General features: G+C 35.3%; 1 protein-coding gene across 3 annotated transcripts in view; it reads left to right on the forward strand.

The window, feature by feature from the left end:
• Nucleotides 1-24,396, forward strand: part of LOC110445108 (serine/threonine-protein kinase BRSK2-like) — a 144,005-nt gene extending 119,609 nt beyond the window's left edge. Inside the window, exons 9-20 of one of the 3 annotated variants that reach the window (XM_021489505.1) lie at nt 2,079-2,113; nt 3,979-4,030; nt 6,462-6,574; nt 7,083-7,195; nt 8,015-8,066; nt 9,428-9,499; nt 11,804-12,054; nt 15,868-15,916; nt 16,654-16,777; nt 17,734-17,914; nt 18,180-18,358; nt 20,439-24,396. In XM_021489505.1, coding sequence (XP_021345180.1) covers nt 2,079-2,113; nt 3,979-4,030; nt 6,462-6,574; nt 7,083-7,195; nt 8,015-8,066; nt 9,428-9,499; nt 11,804-12,054; nt 15,868-15,916; nt 16,654-16,777; nt 17,734-17,914; nt 18,180-18,358; nt 20,439-20,555 — 1,338 coding nt within the window. In that variant the 3' untranslated portion in view covers nt 20,556-24,396. The remainder of the gene's footprint in view (nt 1-2,078; nt 2,114-3,978; nt 4,031-6,461; nt 6,575-7,082; nt 7,196-8,014; nt 8,067-9,427; nt 9,500-11,803; nt 12,055-15,867; nt 15,917-16,653; nt 16,778-17,733; nt 17,915-18,179; nt 18,359-20,438) is intronic. The other 2 variants (XM_021489507.1, XM_021489506.1) reach the window with 2 other exon arrangements.
• The last annotated feature ends 814 nt before the right edge of the window (nt 24,397-25,210 follow it).

Here is a 25,210-nt window from a genome sequence, read left to right on the forward strand (position 1 = left end):
CAAAGATTTGATAGTGTCTTGTTTACCAATATTTGATAGTGTCTTGTAGTGTTAGTATTACATATCAACATTTGATAATGACTTGTAATGTTACTAAACATTTCAACATTTGATAGTGTCCTGTATACAAAGATTTGATAGTGTCTTGTTTACCAATATTTGATAGTGTCTTGTAGTGTTAGTATTACATATCAACATTTGATAATGACTTGTAATGTTACTAAACATTTCAACATTTGATAGTGTCCTGTATACAAAGATTTGATAGTGTCTTGTTTACCAATATTTGATAGTACCTTGTAAACCTTTTTTGATAGTGTCTTTTAATGTTACTATAACAACCTATCTCTATATGACCTTGGCTGTTGCTAGGAAGTTTAATACTTGCCAACTTTTTAAAACTTCCACGGGGGATATTCTGCATTCTAAAAATTAAAACATAGATAAAGTGTGTCTATATACCCCCTAGAGACAAAATCACCCTTGAAAATTACATATCTTAAGTTGTACTTTAAGATGAAATAACTAGATCTTAGAATGTTGGAATATTTTAGCAAATTCACTGTTTGATAATACTAAATATAAGGATCCACAATCGGGAGTCTCCCTCCTAAAATGGGAGAGTTGGCAAGTATTATAAGTTAAACAAAACTATTGTATCACGATTTGAAAATGTCTTGCATTATTAGTACTACTGTAACTAATATCTGACAGTGTCTTGACATTCTGCCATTACTGATCTAAAGATTAGCAGGAAAACATTTCTTGAATAAAACAGTGCCGTCACTGAAAATTTTGCAGAATTTTAATTGACTTCCCTTGGAAACATTTTGTTTGTAGGTGTAGTGTCTGGAGCCAAGCTTTAGCTGGAAGCAAAGAATCTGTCGATTATTTCAGAGATTGCGAAGACAGATATCAGCAACTTGATCCAGAGGGTTTTAGATTTTCTTTTTTATTGTGTTACAGCATCCACCAAAATATCCCCAAGGCAGTCTGTAGTGTCGAAGTATTAGCGGTTATCCAGTTCAACTAATATACTTTGTACCTAGTAATCTACAAACAGGCCATGATTTAAGTTCAAGACATTAGCGTGTTTTATATACATACAAGTTTATGCCAATCCTGGTGAAATGACATAAAATCAGAAAATTTATCAATTTAATATAGGCCATTATCTGGAACCTTATTAAGTGCCATTGAAGGTTGTCTTGCCATACTTAGTGTTTTTAAGAAACATATGAATAAAATGATGAGATGAAAAAAAAAAAAGACAAAACAACAACTGTATTCTGAGATCCCCATGGCACCCTATAACCTTGTATACCATTACTGAGTATATAGAGATGAATACACATGTTTTCAGGACGGCTCCAAGGTCTTGCCCTGGCCCTGGAAACTTAGTCCCTAGGTCATAACTTTGAAACACTGTAGAGATGCCAACCTAATAACCATATGTACAAATGCTTGGCATAAAGAGATAAACATAATCATATTAGAATTGACCCTGGGGTCTGACCCCACTCCTAGGGACTTAATTCCTTGACCTTGATATTGAAATAGTTGTGATCCTAATTACCCTTTAACCATATATACTATTGCTGGGCATAACGATCCAGGTGAGAGGTACAGGCCCTCTTGGCCTCTTGATTAATATATATTTGTATGGGTTGCTCAAAATTTTGATGCTAGAAAGTTTCTACATGCAATATATTCCAGCTATAACTCCTGAAAGTGTCATCTTTACCACAGTAAAGTAATATACAAAATTATGTCTTCACTATAGTGATGATTGAAAGTTGAATGTAACATGACAATACAAAAGCTACATGATTGTGGTAACCAATTAGATGTCCCTAAAAACATCATTTGTAATTATGTGACTTTCAATCTCTAGCTGTTTTAGGAAATGTAGTTAACAGAATGGTTTCATAATATCTTTCACTTGTGTTTGGGACATTCTAGGACCAAACTTGAAGGCCTGGACTGAGTCTAAATGGATCATTGGGCTATTTTGTCCATGATTCACTTCACAATATCTTGTTGAATATATTGAAAATATTTCTCTTTTTCTGTTGTAGCTTGAAGATATCCACCGCCATCCATGGGTCCTGGCGTAAGTTACACTGGCTACTTGGCCTACTTTCATTTTACTATCAGATTACATTATCAAAACAGAAAGTAAGTGTAACATACCAAAACTTACTACTTCTAGTATTGGTTGTTGAGACATCTGCAAGTATAATTTTTTAAATCTACATTGAAGAATTTGTTATATTAATTGTGAATGTAACATGTGCCAATAAAAAACTTATTAATTCAAATTATGGAAATAGATGAAATGAAAAGAGCAATTGCAAAATTTTGACTGTATTAGAATTAATCACAGTTACAGGCAGGTCAAAGCATAATTTTATTTTATTTCAATGATGTTTCTTTTTTATCATATTTATTAATTGTGTTAATTTTTAATTGAATTAAGATTATAACTTTTTGTGGATTGTATCTGCATGTAAGTTTCAACTTTAAAAAGGTTCTGGAAATCATAACTGAGTGTAACTAATGTTCTCATCATATCTCATTAGGCATTTTAACATAAATGAAATAATTGAGAAAAAAAATTTGTTCAAATTCATAGTATTTGTTCTCATCATATCTCATTAGGGATTTTAATATAAATGAAATAATTGAGAGAAAAAAAATTGTTCAAATTCATAGTAATTGTTCTCATCATATCTCATTAGGCATTTTAACATAAATGAAATAATTGAGAGAAAAAAAATTGTTCAAATTCATAGTAATTGTTCTCATCATATCTCATTAGGCATTTTAACATAAATGAAATAATTGAAAAAAAGAAATTGTTCAAATTCGTAGCATTTTATGTAGAATGAAGTAAACATGGGAGATAATCCCACATAATAATCTGGGTTATATCCCTTGCCTCATGCAGTTACACAATTCTACTTTTAATATAGTGTATATATGTACAACATCAAGAGTATTTAAATGATATATTAAGAGAAACTATTTACCGTATCTTGATATAATCACAGCTTTACTATACACACTATCCAATGTGTTGAAATGAAATGATGTGCTGTTGATTGATATTTTAGGGGCACTAAACATGATTATGAACTAGAATTACCTGTGATGCAAGTTGTACAGGTAATCTATAAATATGTGTTTTAGTATCCATACCCATGGGTGCTCACTTCAGTTATAACATATTCATATATACTGTCAGGCCACTGGAAAATTGGGTTCACAAAATAGTATCTGCATCTTCAAAACAAAAATGTTTTCAACATTTTTGCTATCCTGGAAAACAATATTTGCTCATTGTATTTTAAACTGAAAGCAAACAGTTTGGAACATTATGGCTTGAATACCTCTTTTTGGAAAAGAAGGAGGAATATTTATAATCTAGTGGATAAAAAACAGTTTTCCAGTAGCTGTCCGACAGACCAGTAGTAACAGAATTCTATCATGACTAACGGCAGCCATGTTGGATTCTTGTTTGGTATTTTCGTACAATTTATTTGTTGAATTACTGTAATTATGTCCATTTATTAGACTGTTGGAATGGTTTTTAACTACAACTTGCAAAAAGTAATTGTCACTAATCGGAATTAATTGTTGTGATCATGATGTTTAAGAGCAAAATGTGTTAGTAATATTTGCATTCAACATAAAATGTAATACATTTATGTGAAATCTAACTACTGAACGGAATTCATCAAAGTAATTCAATTTAAAAACTTTTTTCTTTCAAGAATGTATTCATAAGTCTAGATTGAGGTCATTGGTGTGACTTTTGACCTCAATCTTTGACCTTAACCTTTGACCTGAACAGTTTTAGATATGAACCATTCCAGTAGAAAACCCTCCCCATGTGTTCACAGCTGTGTGGTACTAGTCTGTGACTATATAATCAATTCTTATTTGTATTATTTTCTTTTTTTGTTGATATTTTAGGGATATTCAGGGCCATTTAGAGTTAGAATTACCTGTTGCCCAAATTGTACAGGTATGGGTATACATCATTGTCTATATTGCATTTATTACCATAAACCTGCATTTTGGAATGTTTAACGTTTTCTGCCAATTTGCTCTGTGCCTCCTCTACTGAGATGCTTTACAAAAGTTGAGATTCAATTTTGCAAAACGATAAAGATCCTGCAATTTATTCGTCATTGTAGGCGGTTGTAATTATAGAAATTGGTAGCCATTAAAACTACCTCAAAGCCATTACCTACAGCATGTATAATATGTTAGCTTCACCAACATCAACAGAGAGTTCATATTTCACTCTATTTGCATTTAAGTATCAACAGTAGAACAAATTGATTAAAAAAAGGAAATAATTACTCCCTTTCAATATTTTTCAAACATGATAAAATGTAATGCAAGATTCACCTAAAAGTAAGCAAGCTGTTATAAAAAAAAAAAAAATGAATCTCGGCTGCTGAAGCTGATCCTCTTTTCTAAATTTGACTGAATGTTCCTAAACCATTGCACTTCTAGGAATTAAATATTCACTGAAGGAAGGGAAACAACTCTCATTGACATATTTTTTTTATAATTTTCACTGAATTTCATGTTTTCATTACTCTCAATTCTAAAAATCTACAACTTATAGGCAATATTTAATCTACTTTACTTTATTCTGAAATAAAGAGATTCTTTTACATATTTTCTCCTGCTACATATATCTCTTCTCTACAATTTCTATTCGCCGCTGTCTTCATATAACCATTGATATTGTACCCGAAAACCCCCCAAAATAAACCAACATTCTTATTTGCGGGAGTGAGTTATAGAAGAACACTGCTATTATACCCGAAGTCACCAATTATCACACCCTCCAAAGAAGAGCATGCTTGTGTTTTGTCTTTTATTGTGCAAGCTTTGTTAATTCATAAGTGTTAATGTTTGCATGTTAAGCACTCATCAATATCCATCACTACAGATAACTTCGGTGTATACATCTGGACAGCCAGTGTACAGCCATATTCCGTCTTTGCGTATTGCAGAGTTATCTTCAATTGTGAGCAGGTATTGATTGTTATGTCATTGGTTTGTGTGAGAAAATTATGTCGTTTTCTCAAAAATTGATGACATTACTCTAACAAACAAATGACATTACTCTCACAAACAAATGACGTAACAATCAATACCTGATCACATGAGAAGATAACTCTGCAATAAGCAAATACGGAATACACAATCCTGTACATATTCTAATACCTCCAACCCGTCCTATTCCAAGATATGTTCCCTGCCCCTGAACTACTGACTTTCTGTCTGCTCCAGCCTACCAATCTCTTACTGATCTTTGCTCCACACTACCAACTCCTTGACATCTCTCTATTCCTTATCCTACCAAATCCAATGCTGCTCAGAGCTTGATCCAGCCTTCCAGCACCCTCACACTTCTCTATTCCTTATCCTACCAAATCCAATGCTGCTCAGAGCTTGATCCAGCCTTCCAGCACCCTCACACTTCTCTGTTCCTTATCCTACCGAATCCAAGGCTGCTCAGAGCTTGGTTCAGCCTTACAGCACCCTCACACTTCTCTGTTCCTTATGCTACCGAATCCAAGGCTGCTCAGAGCTTGGTCCAGCCTTTCAGCACCCTGACACTTCTCTTTTCCCTATCCTACCGAATCCAAGGCTGTTCAGACCTTGGTCCAGCCTTCCAGCACCCTCACACTTCTCTGTTCCCTATCCTACCGAATCCAAATCTGCTCAGAGCTTGGTCCAGCCTTCCAGCACCCTGACACTTCTTCCAGCTCCAAACTATGAACTCTTAGATTGCTAAATAATCCAGCCTAACAACTTCTTGACTGTTCCCTTCTCCAACCTACCAACTGCTTGATTAATCTCGTCTCCACATTGTTCTGGAGATCAAATAATGTATGTGTCACATGAATTCAATTTACTTACATGGAATTTGGAATGCTTCACACTTTCATATATTTAATATGTGTGTTTAACTTTCTTATTTAAAATGGCTATTGTCCAGGTTTTTTCTTATACTTTTATTGTCTACTTTGAAATCAGATATTTTTGTGGTTTCCCGACAAAATACCATTTCGTGGATACTTGAGTTCGTGGATTACGAGTACCAACTCATACAGAGAATTGCTTTATATCCAACTTGTAATTACTTTAACTTGTGGACCTATGAATCCATGGCTGATTACTACCCACAAAATCAACAAAATTTAAAACCCCACCAAAACAATTGATTTCACAGTATGTTAATTATTTTGAAAGTTCTGTTATTTTATAAATAAGTGCCCTAATGCCTTGTTAAGATAAATATTTTAATACACCATTTAAGATTGTTTCCATTTTGAGGTAATTTGACTATTTCACTGTGATGCATTGATATGTGTGACCTTGATAGAGGTCATAACCCCATTGACCTATAACCTTTCTACCCTTGGTTACAGACCTCTATTATCCCCACCATAGCTGACCTAGACCCCGATGTCCTGTCCACCATGAACTCACTGCAATGTTTTAAAGATAAAGACAAATTAGTGGAAGAATTGCTGAATTCCAAGTAAGTAACCATGACATTTCCAGTGCAGCAACAAAATTGAGTCAAATCTAGATATACCGTAGAAGTGTTACCTGATAAGAGGTTCTATCGCCAGTGGCAGATTGTTAGTTATAAACTGAATGATATTGTACATTGCTGCCAACTAATACTACCATTCAATAGGGAGGAAGACTCCATTGATTCAACTCAAATTTACAAAACACCCTCTGAAATTATTTTGTGCATATTTCAGGATCCCTGTTTTCATTCAATTGTTTGAACCTTGGTTGTATTGTGTATCCAAATAAACAGCTTGCTTTAATTCGGTATTGCTGGTTTATCTTTACCAACAGCTGTTAATCTGAACCATTTATAAAGTTTCTGGTGGGTTTGAATGATCCGCTCTCCTCTGTACCTGTATTGGAGTAGAAACAATCCTTTCATAGGAATCATTATCACAAAACAAAAATCAGACTTCCTACTTTTGTTGAATATAATGGTTGATTTTTGTTCTTTTCTTCATTTTCAGACATAATACAGAAAAGGTTGTGTATTTTTTGCTATTAGATAGAAAATTACGGAACCCTAGTGTAGAGGATGAATTGGATATACGAACGCGGTCCGAGTCCGGTAAGTTAGCTGGTAAGTCACCCACGGTTTTAATATACCTCTGTTTAGATGTTACACAGTCACAAAGGTAAGACAATACAAACGTCTTATGTAAATGAAACAAGAGGTGAGTATTTGATAAGCACAACAAAAATAACCTGCTCCATAATGTCGATCTAGACAACAAACTCTAAGGATATTCTGTTGTAAAATTGAAAGTTGATACTTTGTATCTACTTATTTGCAAATGGCTTTCATTCTCTAAATCAATGTATTTTAGTGAGATATATATGATACTTTTTGCATTAAATTGTAATGAGACTCATTCTTGTATTCAGACGTTTTGCAAATTTTACTTAAAGAGGTCATTTCTTTCAACTTTGAAATAGCATCCTCTAAATGTTGCTCAGATGTTGGTTTGTTGACGAAGTAAGCTAAATGAATAATAATAGGTATTGCCCTGTCAGGGTTGTATGCTACGAAATAAATTGTACTCGTATGTGTGAGGTACCTCCCTTTGAACTTTCAATTATTTTTATTTTATTAGTGAGTATTATCAATGTCTCATACATTAGTTACCAACATTAGTTACCAACAAATCGTTTGAAAATAATGATTAAAAAAAGAAGTTCAAGGGAGATAACTTTCAACAGTTTGCATTCCCATGTACCTTTCAATTCATTAATCAGCCAAATCCAAATAAACTTTTATAGAGAATATTTTTATAGATTTCTTAATATGGAATTCTCTTGCAAAGATGATGAGGTAGCTTGTATCCTTAACACATACATTTGCACAATGTTTCGCATATCTCTGTCTCACACATTGAGCTACACCTGTTCTACTTTACAGCGGATCCCCCAAGGAAGAGAGTGGATGCTGTCCAGCTTAACGGTCAGCCGGGGTAGGTGTACTTCATATTGTCATTACAAAACAAGTCATGATTTAACTGTCTTAATCCTTTCACCACTGTAGACCATAATGAACTCATCCAGATCAATGCATACTGAAGTTACATAGGGGTGAAAGGGTTAACTTATGTAGTGTGCAGTCTGCATTGTCCTAGTTGTACAAAGTATTGTACTAATGAATGAGATGCTTTAACCCTTTCACCCCTATGCAACTTTAGTGGATTCTCCCATGCATTGATCTGGATAAGTCTGTTATGGTCTACAGTGGTGAAAGGGTTAAGTGAACTAATGAGTAGATAAAGACTAAATATTGTAAAAAAGGACTAATGATCAACATTACCATCTAACATACTAAAAACAGAAAAACCGGTGTGTCAAGTTTTGTTTCAGATACATATTTGTGCTGCGATATGATATATGGTTTTCTAGAAAAAAAATGCTGAGTTAAACTTGGAATGATTTTTACTTTATGAAATGTTTCTTGATACAACTCAGAATTACAGAATATGTGTACTTTGAGATAAATTGGCCAAACTGCCTGTAACATAACCCTGATACACATCTGTGATATTATCTTGTATTATCTTGTATCCAAAATTAAGCAGTCATATATCACAATCCATAAGGTGGCAGGTGATTTGCTTCCTTTTTTTACCAAGGGGGATGTCTTTAGCTAGGGGAATGCGCATGCTTGCCAATTGGTTTTTGTAAACTGCAAACCTACTCTTGAGTGATTGAAGATCAAGTATTCGACAAATAACATAAACACAAAGAAAATATCACAATTCCAATGTTTTTTGGTGTTTTAAGATTTTCTCGATTTCTCCAATTTACTGTACAAAGTTTTTCTAATTTCCGTGAATATGGCTTCAACACCTATACAATTGATAAAGAAAATCACTGTGTCTGCTTTTACTCAACAATGAAAATCATAGAAATTAATACAGCTGCAAAGTCAACTGAGTTTATGTAATGATTAAATAGTTGAGAATCCCCATACCACTGCCAAAAACTGACTGGCATGACTAAATCTTTGATAAATCATTTCTGAAAAGAAACACATTTCTTGGAGGATTTTTATGAGAAATAATAAAGGTGAAATGAATAAGATATAATCAACAACAGTGTTCTGAGTGTAAAAAATCAGTGGGGCTAGAACCGGATTTGAAACTGGGACTTAAGATTGTTAACTGATTGAGCTAGCTGGTCAATAATAGTGTCCAAGCCTAACTGTGCTATATCCAAACCGAAGTTAAGGGGAGGTAACTGTTTATAGGAAAAACCTCAATGCAGTGGGTCAGGAGTTCTTAATTGATTACTAACATACTAACCTGACTAACCATGCTTGCTTTAGCAGGATATCCCTAGGAAGTATTAGTGAAGGCTCGCCAGTAGCGTCACGTAGAGCCCTGGCGGTTCAGCAAGTGTAAGTTACCATGACAACCTGTTCACAACAAAAAAAGTCATGGTTCAGGTTCCTATTTCCCTCATTTTGTTTATCTTTTAGTACTTTTTAGTCATTGTACAAACGTTACATTTGTCTAGTTTCTAATAATAACATATTTACATATTAGAACAATTTATTTACGTATGAGAACTTGTGTATACCACATTTCCCCGAATAAGTGTTCCACCTTTTTTATGCACTTTTTGCACTTTTTCTGATCTGAGCACCCTTTCCTTTCACAAGTATTCACCAACTTAGTTAAAAAATGTGTCTTTCATGATTATTTTAGTTTAAGAATCTTGGAAGCTACTTTTCTCAATTTTAGCTCACCTGGCCCTTGGCCAGGTGAGCTAATGCCGTACTGCGGCGTACGTCGTTCGTCCGTCCATCTGTCCTGTTCATCAACGTTTTCTTTGAGCGACTTCTTCTAAACAACTTGAGGGCCTAGAGTTATGATATTTGGCCAGTAGGTACCTGGGATCAAGTGCTATAAAGTTCCCTCATTAAAATGACCTTGACCTACTTACAAGGTCACAGAGGTCAAATATGTAAAATAAAACTTTAACAATCTTTTTCTCAAGTTCCATAAGGCATAGGGTCATGATATTTTGCCAGTAGGTACCTGGGATGGAGTGCTATTGAGTTTCCTCATTAAAATGACCTTGACCTACTTATAATGTCAAAGGGGTCAAATATGTTAAAAACTTTAACAGTCTTCTTCTCAAGTTCCATAAGAGCCAGGGACATAATAATATGCCAGTAGATACCTGGGATCGAGTGCTATACAGTTCACTTTTCAAAATGACCTTGACCTACTTTCAAATATGTCGAACACTTCAAACCACTTCTCCTGAAGAACTAAAAGGTATGGAATCTTCATATTTGGCTGATGGCTTTCTTGGATGGAGCCCGACAAAGTGACTAAAAGGACCTTGACCTTTTTTCAAGGTCACAGGGGTCAAATGTGTCAAACACTTCCAACGACTTCTGAAGAAGAACTGAAAGGTATACAATCTCAAATTTGGCTGGTGGCTTCCTGGGATAGAGCCCGATAAAGTTTGAGAATGAGAATGACATTGACCTACTTTCAAGCTCACATGGGTCAAATGTGTCAAACACTTCAAACGACTTCTTCTGAAGAACTAAAAGGTATAGAGTCTTTATATTTGGCTGGTGGCTTCCTGGGATAGAGCTAGACAAAGTTTGAGAATGAAAATGACTTTGACCTTCTTTCAAGGTCACAGCGGTCAAATATGTCAAACGCTTCAAACGACTTTTTCTGAAGAATTAAAAGGTATAGAATCTTTATACTTGGCTGATGGCTTCCTGGGATGGAGCCCGACAAAGTTTGAGAATGAAAATGACTTTGACCTTCTTTAAAGGTCACAGCGGTCAAATATGTCAAACGCTTCAAACGACTTCTTCTGAAGAACTAAAAGGTATAGAATCTTCATATTTGGCTGGTGGCTTCCTGGGATAGAGCCTGACAAAGTTTAAGAATGAAAATAACCTTGACCTGCTTTCAAGGTCACAGGTGTCAAATACGTCAAAAACATCAAATGACTTCTTCCCGGGATAGAGCTCACCAAAGATTGCAAATGAAAATGACCTCAACCTACTTTAAAGTTCACAGAGGTCAACAACATTTCAAACAATTCGTTCTGAAGAACCAAAAGGAATGGATTCATAAGATTTGGCTGGTAGCTTTTTGGGATAGAGCTAACAAAGTTTGAGTAGGAAAATGACATTGACCTACTTACAAGTTCACAGGGAAAACTATGTCGAACAACTTCTGAAAAAACCCCAAAAAGCATAGAATCTGGAGCCGACAAAGTTTGCGAGGGAAACATTTGTAGTGCAATATAATATTTAATGAGAAAATTTTGCTATGACTGCTCAAATATTCAGGTGAGCGATACAGGCCCTCTGGGCCTCTTGTTCCAAATTGCTAAGTTCCCTGCAGGGCATTTATTAGATTGATTACTAATAACCATTTTGTATAAGAAGGCATAGGTGTACATCTGTGCTCCTTCTTATATTCATATAGATATTGAAAATTACTCGGGTATGGGAGATAACTCTTTTAAAAACATTTTATAAGCTTTTCCAGAGTTTTCATTTATTGCATAAAATGCTGACTATTTTACCCCATTTTAACTTTTATCAGAATCTGTGCTTGGAGCGATTACGTACTTTTGTGAAGTTTCATTGGTTAACTACTACAGATGAATTTGTTCACTTACTTTAATCTATAATATGCTATATCTGTTTTCTTCATTTCAGACGGAAGGCGAGTCTGACAGGCAGTCCAAGCTCCTCCCCCATCCTGAGCCCACGCCTCCCTGTGAGGGGTACCCCATCCCACAGTCCCTCAGCCACACCCCCTGGTTCCCCTAGTATACAGTCGACAGCCTGGAAGTCTCGCCTACACACCATCAAAAACAGCTTTCTCGGCTCACCGCGCTTTCACAGGCGAAAATTACAAGGTATAGCCTACACCAATGGTATAATTCTGGAGATGGATTACTTAGCAGGTGACTTTTATAAATACTCAGCACAGCCTGTCACATGGTGTTGTGTGCATTGGCTGATTGGTTAGTTGGCTGGCTGGCATGGCAACCATTTTGGTTTGGAGCGGTAGACATCTTGATTCCCTTACCTACCGACCAGTGAGAGTTAACCTGTTTTTCATATCTTTATTGCATATTTAGAGTTGTCTCCCCACTATATCACATGTTGAAATGTATAACTGTAATTATTCTATTACTAAAATTGTTTGAAATAATAATTTTCTGTTACCCAATACTATGAACTGTGTCCAGTTCCACTACAGCACCATGACAGCGATTTTTCCTTCATTTTACTTGTCACAGTGTCGTTTTAGTGGTAAAGTTTCTAAATACCGCCAAAGAAAAGAGACAACCTCTGGAAATTATAAAATTCAAACCGGAAAAATATCCAAAGTTTCATATTAAGCATTCGAGTTGTGTTTTTGAAATCTATGGGAGATTGGGCTTATTAAAGAAGGCAGACTTACAACATTAAAAAGGCTAATTCAACGAAGCAGTGAATGAAAATCTAGTAATATTGATTAATTGCAAGTGATATGTTATCAATAAACTTTTCCACAGGAAGTGAAATTCAATCAAAGGTATCAATCTATTGAGCCTTGATAATCGATCCACTTTCATTTCCAGCTGAAGTGGCTAGATTGTTTAATAAAGCAGAACAACGGATATTAATTGTGGCTGTGTTAACTCATTCACCCCTGAAATTTCATAATGAACTATTCCAACCTTTGAATTGGAGGAGTTCAAATGTGTCTTCAGGGGTGAATGAGTTAATAAGAGTAGACTTCATGTGTTGCTAGCCTCTTTTTGTTAATCTTTGAAATTGTTGTTATCTAACTGGAATGATATTATTACCATAACTAATATTAATTTTCATTTTATCATTTGTCCAGTTTAAAAGGAGACAGTGTGACTATATATTTCAGTATAGTTAATACTAACTTAGCCTTGGTACACGACTAGTTTTAGGTTGACTACCATATATACCCCATAGTCTGTGTCATATTTATCAACTGTGGTATATGGACTAATTCTGGGGAGACTACCATATATACCCCATAGTCTGTGTCATATTTATCAACTGTGGTATATGGACTAATTCTGGGGAGACTACCATATCATTTTGGAAATCTAAGGGTTTCATTCTCGATTAACATGTGTTCTCTATTCCCTTGAAAAATGTTGTGACAAAATCAAAGTCTTGCAGATAATACGAGCTGATTTGTCTGGAAAGTGTTACAATATCCTGCGTACCTGTGATCTCTTTGATGACATGTAAAAGTAGTCATGTGGCAGCACAACAGTCAAATTGACTGCCTTGATTTTTGTGTAGCTCCTTTGTAATCTTCAGAAACCAGCCTAGTGATTGGTCAGGTTTTTTAATGTCTGAAACCAATCAAAGGGCTAACAGGCTAAAGAAGAGCATTCAACTTTGTCATGATATATTCCCAGGGTGCAGAGAAGATTTGTACATCAAAGGCGATTCCCTTTGATTTAGAAGATACTACCATGTTTACTCCAAAGTTCACGTCATCATGTTAAAAGCATGTCAGTACAGTGGAATATTGTTAACCTGTAAAACTCACTCGGTGGACACAAAAATGCAGTCGAACCTGCTCATGTAACCACCTCTATCAAGGGACCACCTGTATAAAGAGGTCAGTTTTTGGACTTTCCAAGGTTGGTCTCTTTATACAGGTGTGACTTTATTCAGAATATTAACTAACAGACAGTTGAGTTTTGGTGCAGTTTCTTCAAACAAATTTTCAAACATATTCTGAACCGAAGGCATGACCTGTTGTAGGCCATTTCTGTCCTACGTCATATGTCATCTGCCATCTATTTCTATTCAAATTTCCAACTTTTTATGCAATAACTGAAAGTCAAGATATTTTATTAGTATACCATGTTTATTCAAATAAGTGACTTTGTCCCATTTAAAAGGTCACAGGGGTCAAATATATTCAAAACTTTAACCTACTTTTTCTAAAGATCCCCAATGCCTATAAGCTAGAGTAATAGTATTCTGCCTGTTTAGCTTGGTTGGTTGACTAGTTATCAAGTTTGCTCTTTTATATGACTAACATACTTCCGAGGTACAGGGGTCAATTGTGTTCAAATCTTCAAATGACTAATTTTAAGATTAAGTGATCTTAAGTAGTCATTTTTGGCTTTTAGCTTGCTTTGATAAATAGGTTTCAGAGGTCAGATGTGAAAACACATTTACAGAAACATTTAGTTTACTGATAATTTATCTGAAGCTTGCTGGGATAAAGACATAAAGTGTTATATCCTTTATCTACCTACAAGGTCAAAGGGGTGGAGTTTACCTAAAAAAACCTTCAAATTGCTTCTTCTAAAGATCCATATGACTTAATGTAAGCTTGCTGTGATGTAGGTTTTTAATTGTGTTTGAATAAATGTCCTTCAAATTTCTTTTTAGGTTACAGAGATCAAACTTATTACAACAATTAGACAATATCTTACCATGAACTATGAAACAGGTGTATTGAAATTTGATAGAAGATTCCTTTGAGTTCAGGGGAATTGCATTTGGGAAAATTGGATTTTTAACTCCCTTATTCAAATGGTGAGGGGGCACTAAAAGGGGAAATTGGACAAATGTTATGTTCAAAAAGCCTAAATGTACAGATATAAAGGCATAAGATGTTTTATCAAAAGTTTGAATGTTAATCTTATCAGTCCATCTATTTGTGGTAAAATTTTACTTTATGGAAAGTGACTATAAAGACCCATGTGACCTTGTCATTTGGATTAATGACTTTCCACTGTATCGAGTGTATCAGATTATTCAATTTTTACCAAGAGTTATCTAAGCATGGTTTTCTTCCATTTCAGCCTCTGTTAGGTTAAATGTAAATGACAAAATGTACCTGCCACTGAATTTCATTTTGTTTAATAAGATGCAATGACATTTATTGCAATGAATGAACTTTTATACAAAATAAATCCAGTTCGCCCAAGGTTGCTTTGCCCTAATTTAAATACAGTTTAAGTATTTTCAATAATTAATAAAAACTTCATGTTTCACCAATAATTATGTGTTGTCGGAAGAATTTCATGCAGGTATAGCTGCAATGTATGGGCAGATCTGATTGAACACGTACCAATCTGACAAGTCTTGTGACAAAAAATACTAAAGAAAGCCTGGAAAAACTTTCAATAAGACTGTATTAGCCATACACTACTAAACAGAACTCGAAAGTCTCGCCCTGAAAATATTTTTAGGGTGAAACAACTTGGTGCAAAATGACCTGGCACCGGAATTATAGTATCAAGTCAAGGAAACAAATGTTTTATAGCATCCAGTCAAGGGCCAAGTGAAAGTCGGACATTGTAGATGAGAAAAAGTAAAATCAGACATTGTAGATGAGGAAAAGTGAAAATCAGATATTGTAGATAAGGAAAGGTGAAAATCAGGCATTATAGATGAGGAAAAGTGAAAATCAGACATTGTAGATGAGAAAGGTGAAAATCAGACATAATAGATAAGGAAAAGTGAAAATCAGACATTGTAGATAAGGAACTATCGAACAAGGGCGAACACTTATTTGAAACTCCTAATCAAAGTTTTAAGTTGATATAAACTTAAATATAAACATAAAACTTATATTGCTCATTCTAGATAGTTAACCCTGATATGATATATATTGAAATGCTTTAAATGTTTTTTTCTTGGTGGCTAGATGAAAAGAGAGATATTTTTTTGCATGCTTGTTTCATACATAACCCCAGTCCTGTTTTGTATGTTTCCAGTGCCTACAGAAGAAAGTACATTGTCCATGACACCAGACTCTTCACCAGAGTAAGTCACCTTGACCTTTTGTTATTTGACCTTTGCTATCACCTTGGAAATCTTAACACAGACGCCCAGTGAAATTTGATTTATTTTCTATTGTCACAATCTTTACCTTGTATTACTACAGAATGAACATTTCAATAGTACAAAAATTAGCAAATCATTGTGCGTTTCTGTTAATTAAAGAATTTGAATAGTGTGCATATGACATAAGATATATGTTCCCTTGCCCTTTGTAATATAAGATGCCAATTTTCATTAATCTACAATAGATCAGGTCATTGATCTTGTCTCAATGGGATTAATTTGGTTATAATACAAGGATACCTCTGTCCATCTGTCTGTCAACAGCAAATTCTATTCATACCTAATTAGCATACCATTATTTGATTGGTCAGTATATTTTTATTAAGGAATTACCTTTAAGATCAGCAGATTTACATAAAACGTCATTAGGAGCCACAATTACTAAGCAAATGCAAAGTTAAACAAAAACTGCATCTCTATTTAGCAACAATGAGATTTGTAATTTTCTTTCAAACATATCACTTCTTTAGATATCATGAAATTCACTTAAAACTCAATCAACAACCAAATTGGACATTGTCTAAAATTAGTGCATAACTAATAAGCATGCCACTAACTAATTTGACATTCATTCCTGCATTACTTTTTACGTTTTATCACGTTGACCTTTTGTGATGTCCTTGAACTTGAGTGAGTTGATTGATTTGACCTTTCAGGATGACTAAGAAATCCTGGTTTGGGGCGCTGATGGGTGCTGATCGGGAGGAGCACCACTTTATCATGGCACAGGACAAGCAGCTGAGTCAGGTCAAGGCCGATCTCATACATGCATTCCTCTCAGTAAGTAGAGGTCAAGGCCGATCTCTTACATGATACATGCATTCCTCTCAGTAAGTAGAGGTCAAGGCCGATCTCTTACATGATACATGCATTCCTCTCAGTAAGTAGAGGTCAAGGCCGATCTCATACATACATTCCTCTCAGTAAGTAGAGGTCAAGGCCAATCTCTTACATGATACATGCATTCCTCTCAGTAAGTAGAGGTCAAGGCCAATCTCATAAATGCATCCCTTTCAGTAAATTATAAGCTAAGGTCAAAGATCACCGCATACACATATAGAGATCAAAAACCAACCACTTACAGGCCTGGACAGTCTTCATTCACATTTCTCACTTATACAGTAACTTTGACATTTCCATCTATCTGTGTGTTTGAACATTTGCAAGCACCTGAACTGAGAGTTTTGCATCTATCTGAACTAAAACTTGATTTCTCTAAAATCGAAGTCTTCATCTTCCAATTGGTAAGTTTTCAGTATGTAATGATTCTTTAATGAGGTGTAAAGCAGCCTGAAAATTTCCTTAATTTTAGGGATTTAGGGGGATTTTAGGGATCGATGCTTATTAGGCCCGTCTTTTATTTGTCTTGTTATCCAAACAGCAGTTTTGGAAAGAGTTATCCCACTTGTATGTGAAAGTGTTACAGTAATCCAGCAACTTTTGGCTGGGAAAGAAGATACAGTTAACCCTGTATTAACCCTTTCATCCCTAGGTAACTTTAGTAGACTCTACCACGCATTTCTCAGAATAAGTCGATTATGATATATGATGGTGAAAGGGTTAAGAGACTACCCTCAGGGAGTCAAAAAAGTGGTCTCTTCATAAAGGTTCTATTCACAATATAATCACTACAATGGGGAACTTCAAAAGTGTTTTTAACAAAGGAGGTCTCTTAATGGAGCTTATCACATAAACAGGTTTTAATTGAAGGCTCTATTGTAATCCTTACTCTTCAGACTGCAGACCTGTCTCACAATGTGGTATCCACGACGACCTTCCGAGCGGAATACCGACGGACAGGAAGTTCTTCCATGTTCTCAAGAAATATTAGATTCCAGGTGGACATCACACCTGCCACTCATGGAGGCGGGCCTTCCGACTGTAACATGTTCTGTCTCACATTCACCTTGATATCAGGTCAGTCTGTCATGGGTATCATTGTTAAACAAGATAAATGTAAAGGTCGAAGGTCAACACTTTATTCAACATTTTTATGTGTGAAGAAATCTTTTTAAACTTGTAAAATTTTGCCTTTTTTTAAAGAACGTTCTATACTTATAATGGAAACAAAAGCAATAAGACTGTTATTGCCATTTTGAGTTATTCAAGAACAAAACGAATCCATGATCTATTTGGTCCTAAAACCTGAAGTTAAGTTGATTGCCCTTTTTTATCATTGTAGGACCATCACGGAGATTTCGGCGAGTGTGTGAACACCTGCAGAATCTTATGCTGGGGCCAAGAGGTGACGCCCTCAACCAACGTAAAGTCAGTACAGACAGTACATCATCATACACATCAGAGACGGGCTTGTCTCCCACCCACAGCTGCTCAGCCAAGGAAAACGGGGATGACCAGGAAGTATGTGTGGGTGTTGTGCTGTGGGAAATATTGATTTTCACGGAGAAAGTGTGCCTACCATTTACAGCATCATTGGTATCTGAGGCTGCCATGTTTGTGCCCCCTTGCTCATCTGTTAAGTTGGACTGGTTCCCTTTCTGAAGACACTATTATGTTTTCTGCACTGGACACCAATAGTTCTCTTTTATGGAACATTTGCTTCTTCATCCCTGACATCTGGATTCTCAGGCCCTTATGTATTCAGACTGTCAGAAGTTCATCCTAATCTCACTCCTGATACTGGTTAGTTTGTGCCTCATTAAGCTAGACAGTATTTGAGGCTCCCAGCTTCCTGGCCAGATAGGTTGATTGGTAAGGTGTTGCTTTGCAAAGGAGCATTACTAGATGAAAGATTATTTAGGGTTTACGTCAAGCTTTTCTTTTAGAGCAAAGGTAAAACTTATGTGAAGGGAAGCAGGTGCTCTCGTGAATGCAGCAATAGATGGGGCCCTGGCTTCCGTCTCTCCATCAACATCCTTTCCTTGTTGGTACGGGGAATTATGATCTCCCCATTCCAAACTTTGGTCATTGTGCTCAGGGTGGTTTCTTGTTACATTACAAGCCTATCGCCCAGTATGGAAGTATTTTATACAGGACAATTTGACTTTGTCAATGGTCACCGAGTTTGCAGTTGATATTCTACAGTTGGGAATCATTCCTTGTTTGCAGAACCTTCTTTCTTAACATTGTTTACTGAAACGGCTTTATCACACCACAAACACGTATGGGCCAAGTTCCTATTATATGCATTTGAGTTTTCCCAAGTCTGTAATCTGAATGTCTTCTACCTTACTTCTAGACAGAGAACCGACGGAGTAGCATAGCCTCCATGAAAGAGTAAACCAGCAGAACTCATTTGTCCATGTCTCCGTTAATAGATAGGCACGGGAATACCTGTGTTTCACTTTTTGTATGCAAGGTTTCCTTTTCTAGGGCAAGCTAGGTTGTATCACATTAATACTTGTAGGTCTCGCTGAACAGTTTTTCAGGTGTTCGCTGCATTCTCAATGTTTTTATTTTTTACATTTCACTTTGATATGATTTCTCTTCTTTCACCTAGTGTTGGAATCTTTAGTGCATTTTATCTAGTAGGCTCTGAAACAATTGATTATGAGGGTTATTCGTTCGAGAGCAAAACTCTGTGGTCTCTTTATCAGGGGTTTCATTTCCTGGTAAATTGTTTCTGTGTGACTCTGTGCTTAATCCTTCCGCCAATGGTGGAGGTAAAAAGGGACAGAGCTTGCCATCTCTTTGAAAAGTGTTATTTCTTAGTCCAGTTGTTGGTTTCTCAATTTTTGGCATATGTTAACTTACTAGTTTCCTGTTTTTGTGGGATAGAAAAAGCCATGCATCTCTTGAATCAGATGAGGAAAGTATCTGCTTGGTGTTTGATTCTCATAGACTTGTCTTTTAGGAAGTTCCTTTGACCTAACCTAATTTAAGCATTATGTTGTGCATGGATATGTTCTTGATAGGCTGGAGCATGGTCCAGTGGACAGGTTGCTTAAAATGTTCTAAGAGTATCTTTGCCCGAGGCAGCATTTGGTTGTGGAGTTGTTTTAACTTTTGGTAGGAGAGCCTCCTGATTTGCGTTTCAGAGAATTTTTCGGTTTCTTGTTTGGCACCATTTGCAGATGCAATCTCGAGTCCCAGAGTTTTTTTTATGTCCAGGCAGATGCATTCACATCTGGAGATCCTCCAATTTTTTGTGGAAATTATCTCTGGAAACTTAACTCAAGCCGGCTTTTCTGGCAATGTATCTGATTGTATCACTAGATCGATTAGATCCTTACCATTGACAAAGAAACCTTTCTGATGTGTCCCTACTTACTGATCTTGCATTTGTGGCTAAGGTCTTAAGTACCAAAGCCTCTCAGATTTATTCTATGGTTGCATGCTCTTGTGGTTCCGTAGGACCAAAGTCGATGTATCTGTGACTGGGGATTTTGTTTTCTTTAATTTAGATAAAACCGAGGGGAAGGTTATCAATATGGTAATAGTGTACCTATTGAATATAACTCATGTAATTTTTTTGTTTCAGGTATTTGACAGGAGAATATCCAAAACACCCACACCCACCAGACGTGAAGTCCCACGAGTTGTTACCAATGGCAAGCGCGTGTTAGTCGACCACAATGTGCGCAAAGACAAAGTCTGACCGTGAATTTACTCTAGGACTTAAATACAATATATCTGTGCTCACACAGATCAGCAAAACTATGTAGGGCAAAGGGCAATGGTCGATTCAAGAAAAAAACTTAAGTTTTAAGGTTGAGGATCATCAAGAAATGAAGAAATCAAATTAATATGAATATCACAATTATTGCCCAATATGTACCTTTTAAAGGTTGTGGAGTGTATTTTTCACAAGGTTGGCAATGCAATGGCAAGGTAAAAATCCAAATATGGACTTTATATTAAGTTGTGAGTTCATCACCAGGTATTGCTGAAGATGGATTCTGATGGAGTATCAAGTTAAATAAGGAATTAACAATCAAGTGTATTTGAGAGAACCAACGGGAAAATCTTGCCTTAAAAAGAACCTTATTATCACTGTGAGCCCAGGCCACTTACATAGACACAGAATTGACTGATGTTTCTAGGTCATTGAACATGTTTTGAGCTTAGGTGACCATCTACTAGTGGACCAATCATGGCTCTCAGGACTCATCAAAACTAATTTGCACATTTCTTCATTGGCAATTGTGATAGTTGATGACAATTGCAAAGTTTCAATGTCAGATTCAAAGATCAACATAAATGGTTGATCTGTTGTTGAATCAATGGCTGTCACAACTCAAAGGTGCATCGTGGGGATTAGGGGGGAATAGTGTGGTGTGAAAGAGGGGCTATTTCAATCAGGAAAGGGTGTTCATAGGGAGGGGATACGTTTGGGAAGGGTCATCTCCAAAATTTCAAGGGTTCCACAAGGGTTCCACTCAAGATTTATATAACTTCTCTACACACTTTGAATATCGAAGGCTCTTGAAGCGACACCTTGCGGAAGTAGACATATTCCAAGGGTGCAAAGAAGAGCTGTTAATCGAAAGAGAAACCCTTGGATTTTAAATAGGGATCAGGGAAGGGGGACACTAAAGTGAATTGTGTGGTCTTGGAAAGGGAAAAAAGGAAAAATGTGATCTTATCGTTAAAGGGATTATTAAGTTGATTAATTTGATGATATCATGATTTAGAAGAGGAAACGGGTCGGGGGGCTAATAAACAAGGGTTTTAACTGGTCAATTTCCTTGTTGGGTTGGAGGTTATTCATGAAAGGAGTGCTGTGTTAAAATGTACGTGTCTTAGGAAGAAGGGAAGGGTTAGTTTGAGGAAGGTCTTGTCACGAGGAAGGGTTATTAAGGGAGAGTATTAGCTAATCGTAAAAGGGACTGAGAAGCCGGGGTAGGGATGGAAAAAAGGGTAATCTTTGGGAGGGGTTAAAATGTCCTGATAGGGAAAGCTTCTGAAAGGAGCTTAATATAGATTTTTTTTTAGCGAGGGATCATAGAGGGCAGGGAATATTGGTGTCGTAAGAAGAGGATCTAATGGAAATCGTTGGGATTTTGCGAGGGTGTGATAAAAGGGTTATTAGTGTATGCTATGGAAAATACATATTCATATAGAATGATTGGGACTGGAGAATTCATCCTAGTGTTGTTCACTGTAAATACCATTTTGTGTGATCTGAAATGACTGTAAATTATTTATTTGACAGATATTATAATGTGACATGTGATAGGCGTTGATAAGGTGGAAGGTATACCTATGCCAGGTACCATTGTATATACAAGACAATAGCACAGGATTTCATTAAGTAAGAGATTTTGTTAGATGTAGCTAATATATAATATATACATGCAAATTAAGAACTGATTCACAAGTGGTTCAGGTGAAATAGAAGGAAAATAGAACTATGTATTAAAACTAATAATGTTTCTTAAAAAAATCCGTATTATTTAGTGGCATTATTGTAACGACACTTAGTTTTAACAAATATTTAACTTTCTCAACTTCAACTTAACAAAACCAAATTATCATTTTGACTTAAAGTGATGAATTATTTAAGAAGGAACAATAGGGATTGTGCAATACACAAAAGTATTATATTTCCTCGTTGCTAAATATGCAATTTTATAAGTAAATGTAACTGTATGTGAGAAAGGATTGTCTGGGACGCATTGTCTTGGGAAAAGCTTCTCTTCCTGTATGTGAAGAAACTTCAGGAACCCGAATTAAAATTACATTATTCAGTAATCAGTTATACCTGATAGACGAATGCACATGGTAGACTGCTTAAACTGATCACTGTGTAGTCAGACCTTTCTAGTAAATTAACTCCTGGTATTAGATACAATAAATTTCTGAATGGACATAATCATCGTAAGGTTTTGTCAGGTTTCTTGGTTCATATGTTTGTCTACACGTTTTCCTGCTCATAATTAAGCCCATCACAATCCCCTTGAAAATACATGTTACAGGTGAAGGTGTCATATTTTGAAAAAAAGCCAGAGAATACCAAAGAGTGAACAAAACCGCCATTCTGCTCAAAATTGATTAAACTAGGACCGAGAACGTACAAGGAAAAGATTTATATTGAAAACTTTCACAATTCTGGAAGGGTAGGCGTTTCTGCTTCATTAGTGATACCCGACATGGTTATCCAAGCCAAACCTTCTATATCATCGTATTTAAATGATTATTCAACTCTAGTAATGTCATGTCCTCAAAGATGAGAACCGGGTTTGTGATAATGAAACCAAACGGCACACAAGTTAATATAATGAAACAAAATTGACCTTCTTTTCACAAGGAAATTGAATATTTTCTAATGATATCAAGATGACACAACCTTGTGTTGTAAGTTTGTCCATCAGCAGTCGACATCTCACATGAAAATAATAATATTCGGAGCAAGCCTTAAAATGCCAGTTAAGCTGTAAATTTGGAAATAAGCTATATTTTGGATTCATCTAACGACTAAAGACAGTAATTAAAACAGTCAACTTTGGTTATAGGCTAAATTGTGGGTTACTCTAACGACTATACACACAGTAATACAGTTAACTTTGGTTTTAAGCTTAATTATGGGTTATAGAGTTCATTTTTGCAATAAGCAAAAATAGGTAATATGTTTATCTCATGACTATAGACAATAAGTCGGGAATAATATAAGTAAAGGATTTACGAAGAATTAGAACAAAGAGATTCAGGACTAAGGAAAGTGATGGGTCTATTTATAAAGGACTTGATCTTCTGGGAGGATTTTTTTTTCAATTCATTATGCCATGTAAATCTGTAAATCCCGCAAACACATATATTATTTTTCTAATTGTTGTAATGTTTGACTAAATATTAACATCATTTTTAATGATACAGGAACATGGTTGTATGTTTTAAGTATAACATGCTTTGCAATTAAAAATTTGAATCTTGCCGTCTGCCTTGAATTCAAATGACCTGTAACTTACGTTAAACGATGAGTGAACAAATGGATATAAATTATGTGCAAGAGAGGTATCATTATGTATATGTATATTCAGTAATGTGTATGACAATTGTAGCGTTTATATAGATGGAACAAGAACGCATTCCTTCTGAAATGCAATTTGCAAATGAGACTTGTACCTCAAAGGAAATGAAAATGTGTGACTCGAAAAAATATTAATGATCTGATCACTGTAGATACTGCTATTTTTAATGTTTCAAAATAATAACTTATAACAAATGGGACATTCAACATGTTATGGAATAAAAACTAGCTGTTTTGATTGTGAAACCCTGTGTGTTCGGGATATGCAAATGATTCATAAGTGAGATGTTCGGTCGAGTGTTCGGAATATGTTGAAAATGTGTGTGTACCAACAGGCCAACTTAACACTTATTCAATGAACAATGCCAATCATGTGTTTAATAAGATTATTTGAGATATCTTTTAGGTTGTATTTTTGTGAAATATCTTATATGAATTCATAAAATATCATTTAAAAATACCTTATTTGGTCATGAGATATATAATATCAAATTATCTCCTTATAAGATATCTTATATATATAATATAAAGAAATATTGTTTATTTATTATATCTTTGATATACTGTATCGTATTTCTTTTATGAGATATATTCTATAAATTTCTCTTTTAAAGTTTTAAGCTTTTAATGAACGAGATCGTCGCGTAACTTTCACGTAAACTGATTTCGTAAAACTTCTCCCGAAGGACCTGTGATTTATGAACAGTTTTGCTAAGAAGACAAAAAAATCTACTAATATTTTGGAAAAGGAAATTTGTAATATTTAGCTTTCAGGCATTTAATGTTGAACCGGAACAATTCAGTGTAAATCGTCTAAGCCTAAAAACTAGCGAGATGGTTTTGCTCTTTCTTTCTGGACATTTTCTCTCCTGAGGGTTTTGTTATTTCAGCGTCACTTCTCGTTCTTTATAAGAAATCTTGTAAACATTAGTATATATTTTGTAAAGAAACTTCCATAAGTATCAGATAATATTATACATAACTTCTTTATAAGTATACACGATACAATATATCTGATAATTAAATCATTAAAGAAATGTCATAAATTTTAACACCGGTAAGATAATGTGTACAATTTTATAAAGTACATGATTGACATTGCTTCTTAAATATATGCCAAAATGTCTTTTCTTTCATATTATTGCTGATTTCTTCAGTTTTTGATAAGGAATGACATGAAACCTACATCGCTATTAATTATAACTTCTTCATTAAGATGTGACCTCATCTCTGTGTAATTGATACACTGTTACTTTGCCATTACCATGATATTGTTTGGTGGT

The sequence above is a fragment of the Mizuhopecten yessoensis genome, unplaced genomic scaffold, assembly GCF_002113885.1.
Source record: "Mizuhopecten yessoensis strain PY_sf001 unplaced genomic scaffold, ASM211388v2 scaffold8653.2, whole genome shotgun sequence".
In the NCBI taxonomy this organism is placed as follows: Eukaryota; Metazoa; Mollusca; class Bivalvia; order Pectinida; family Pectinidae; genus Mizuhopecten; species Mizuhopecten yessoensis.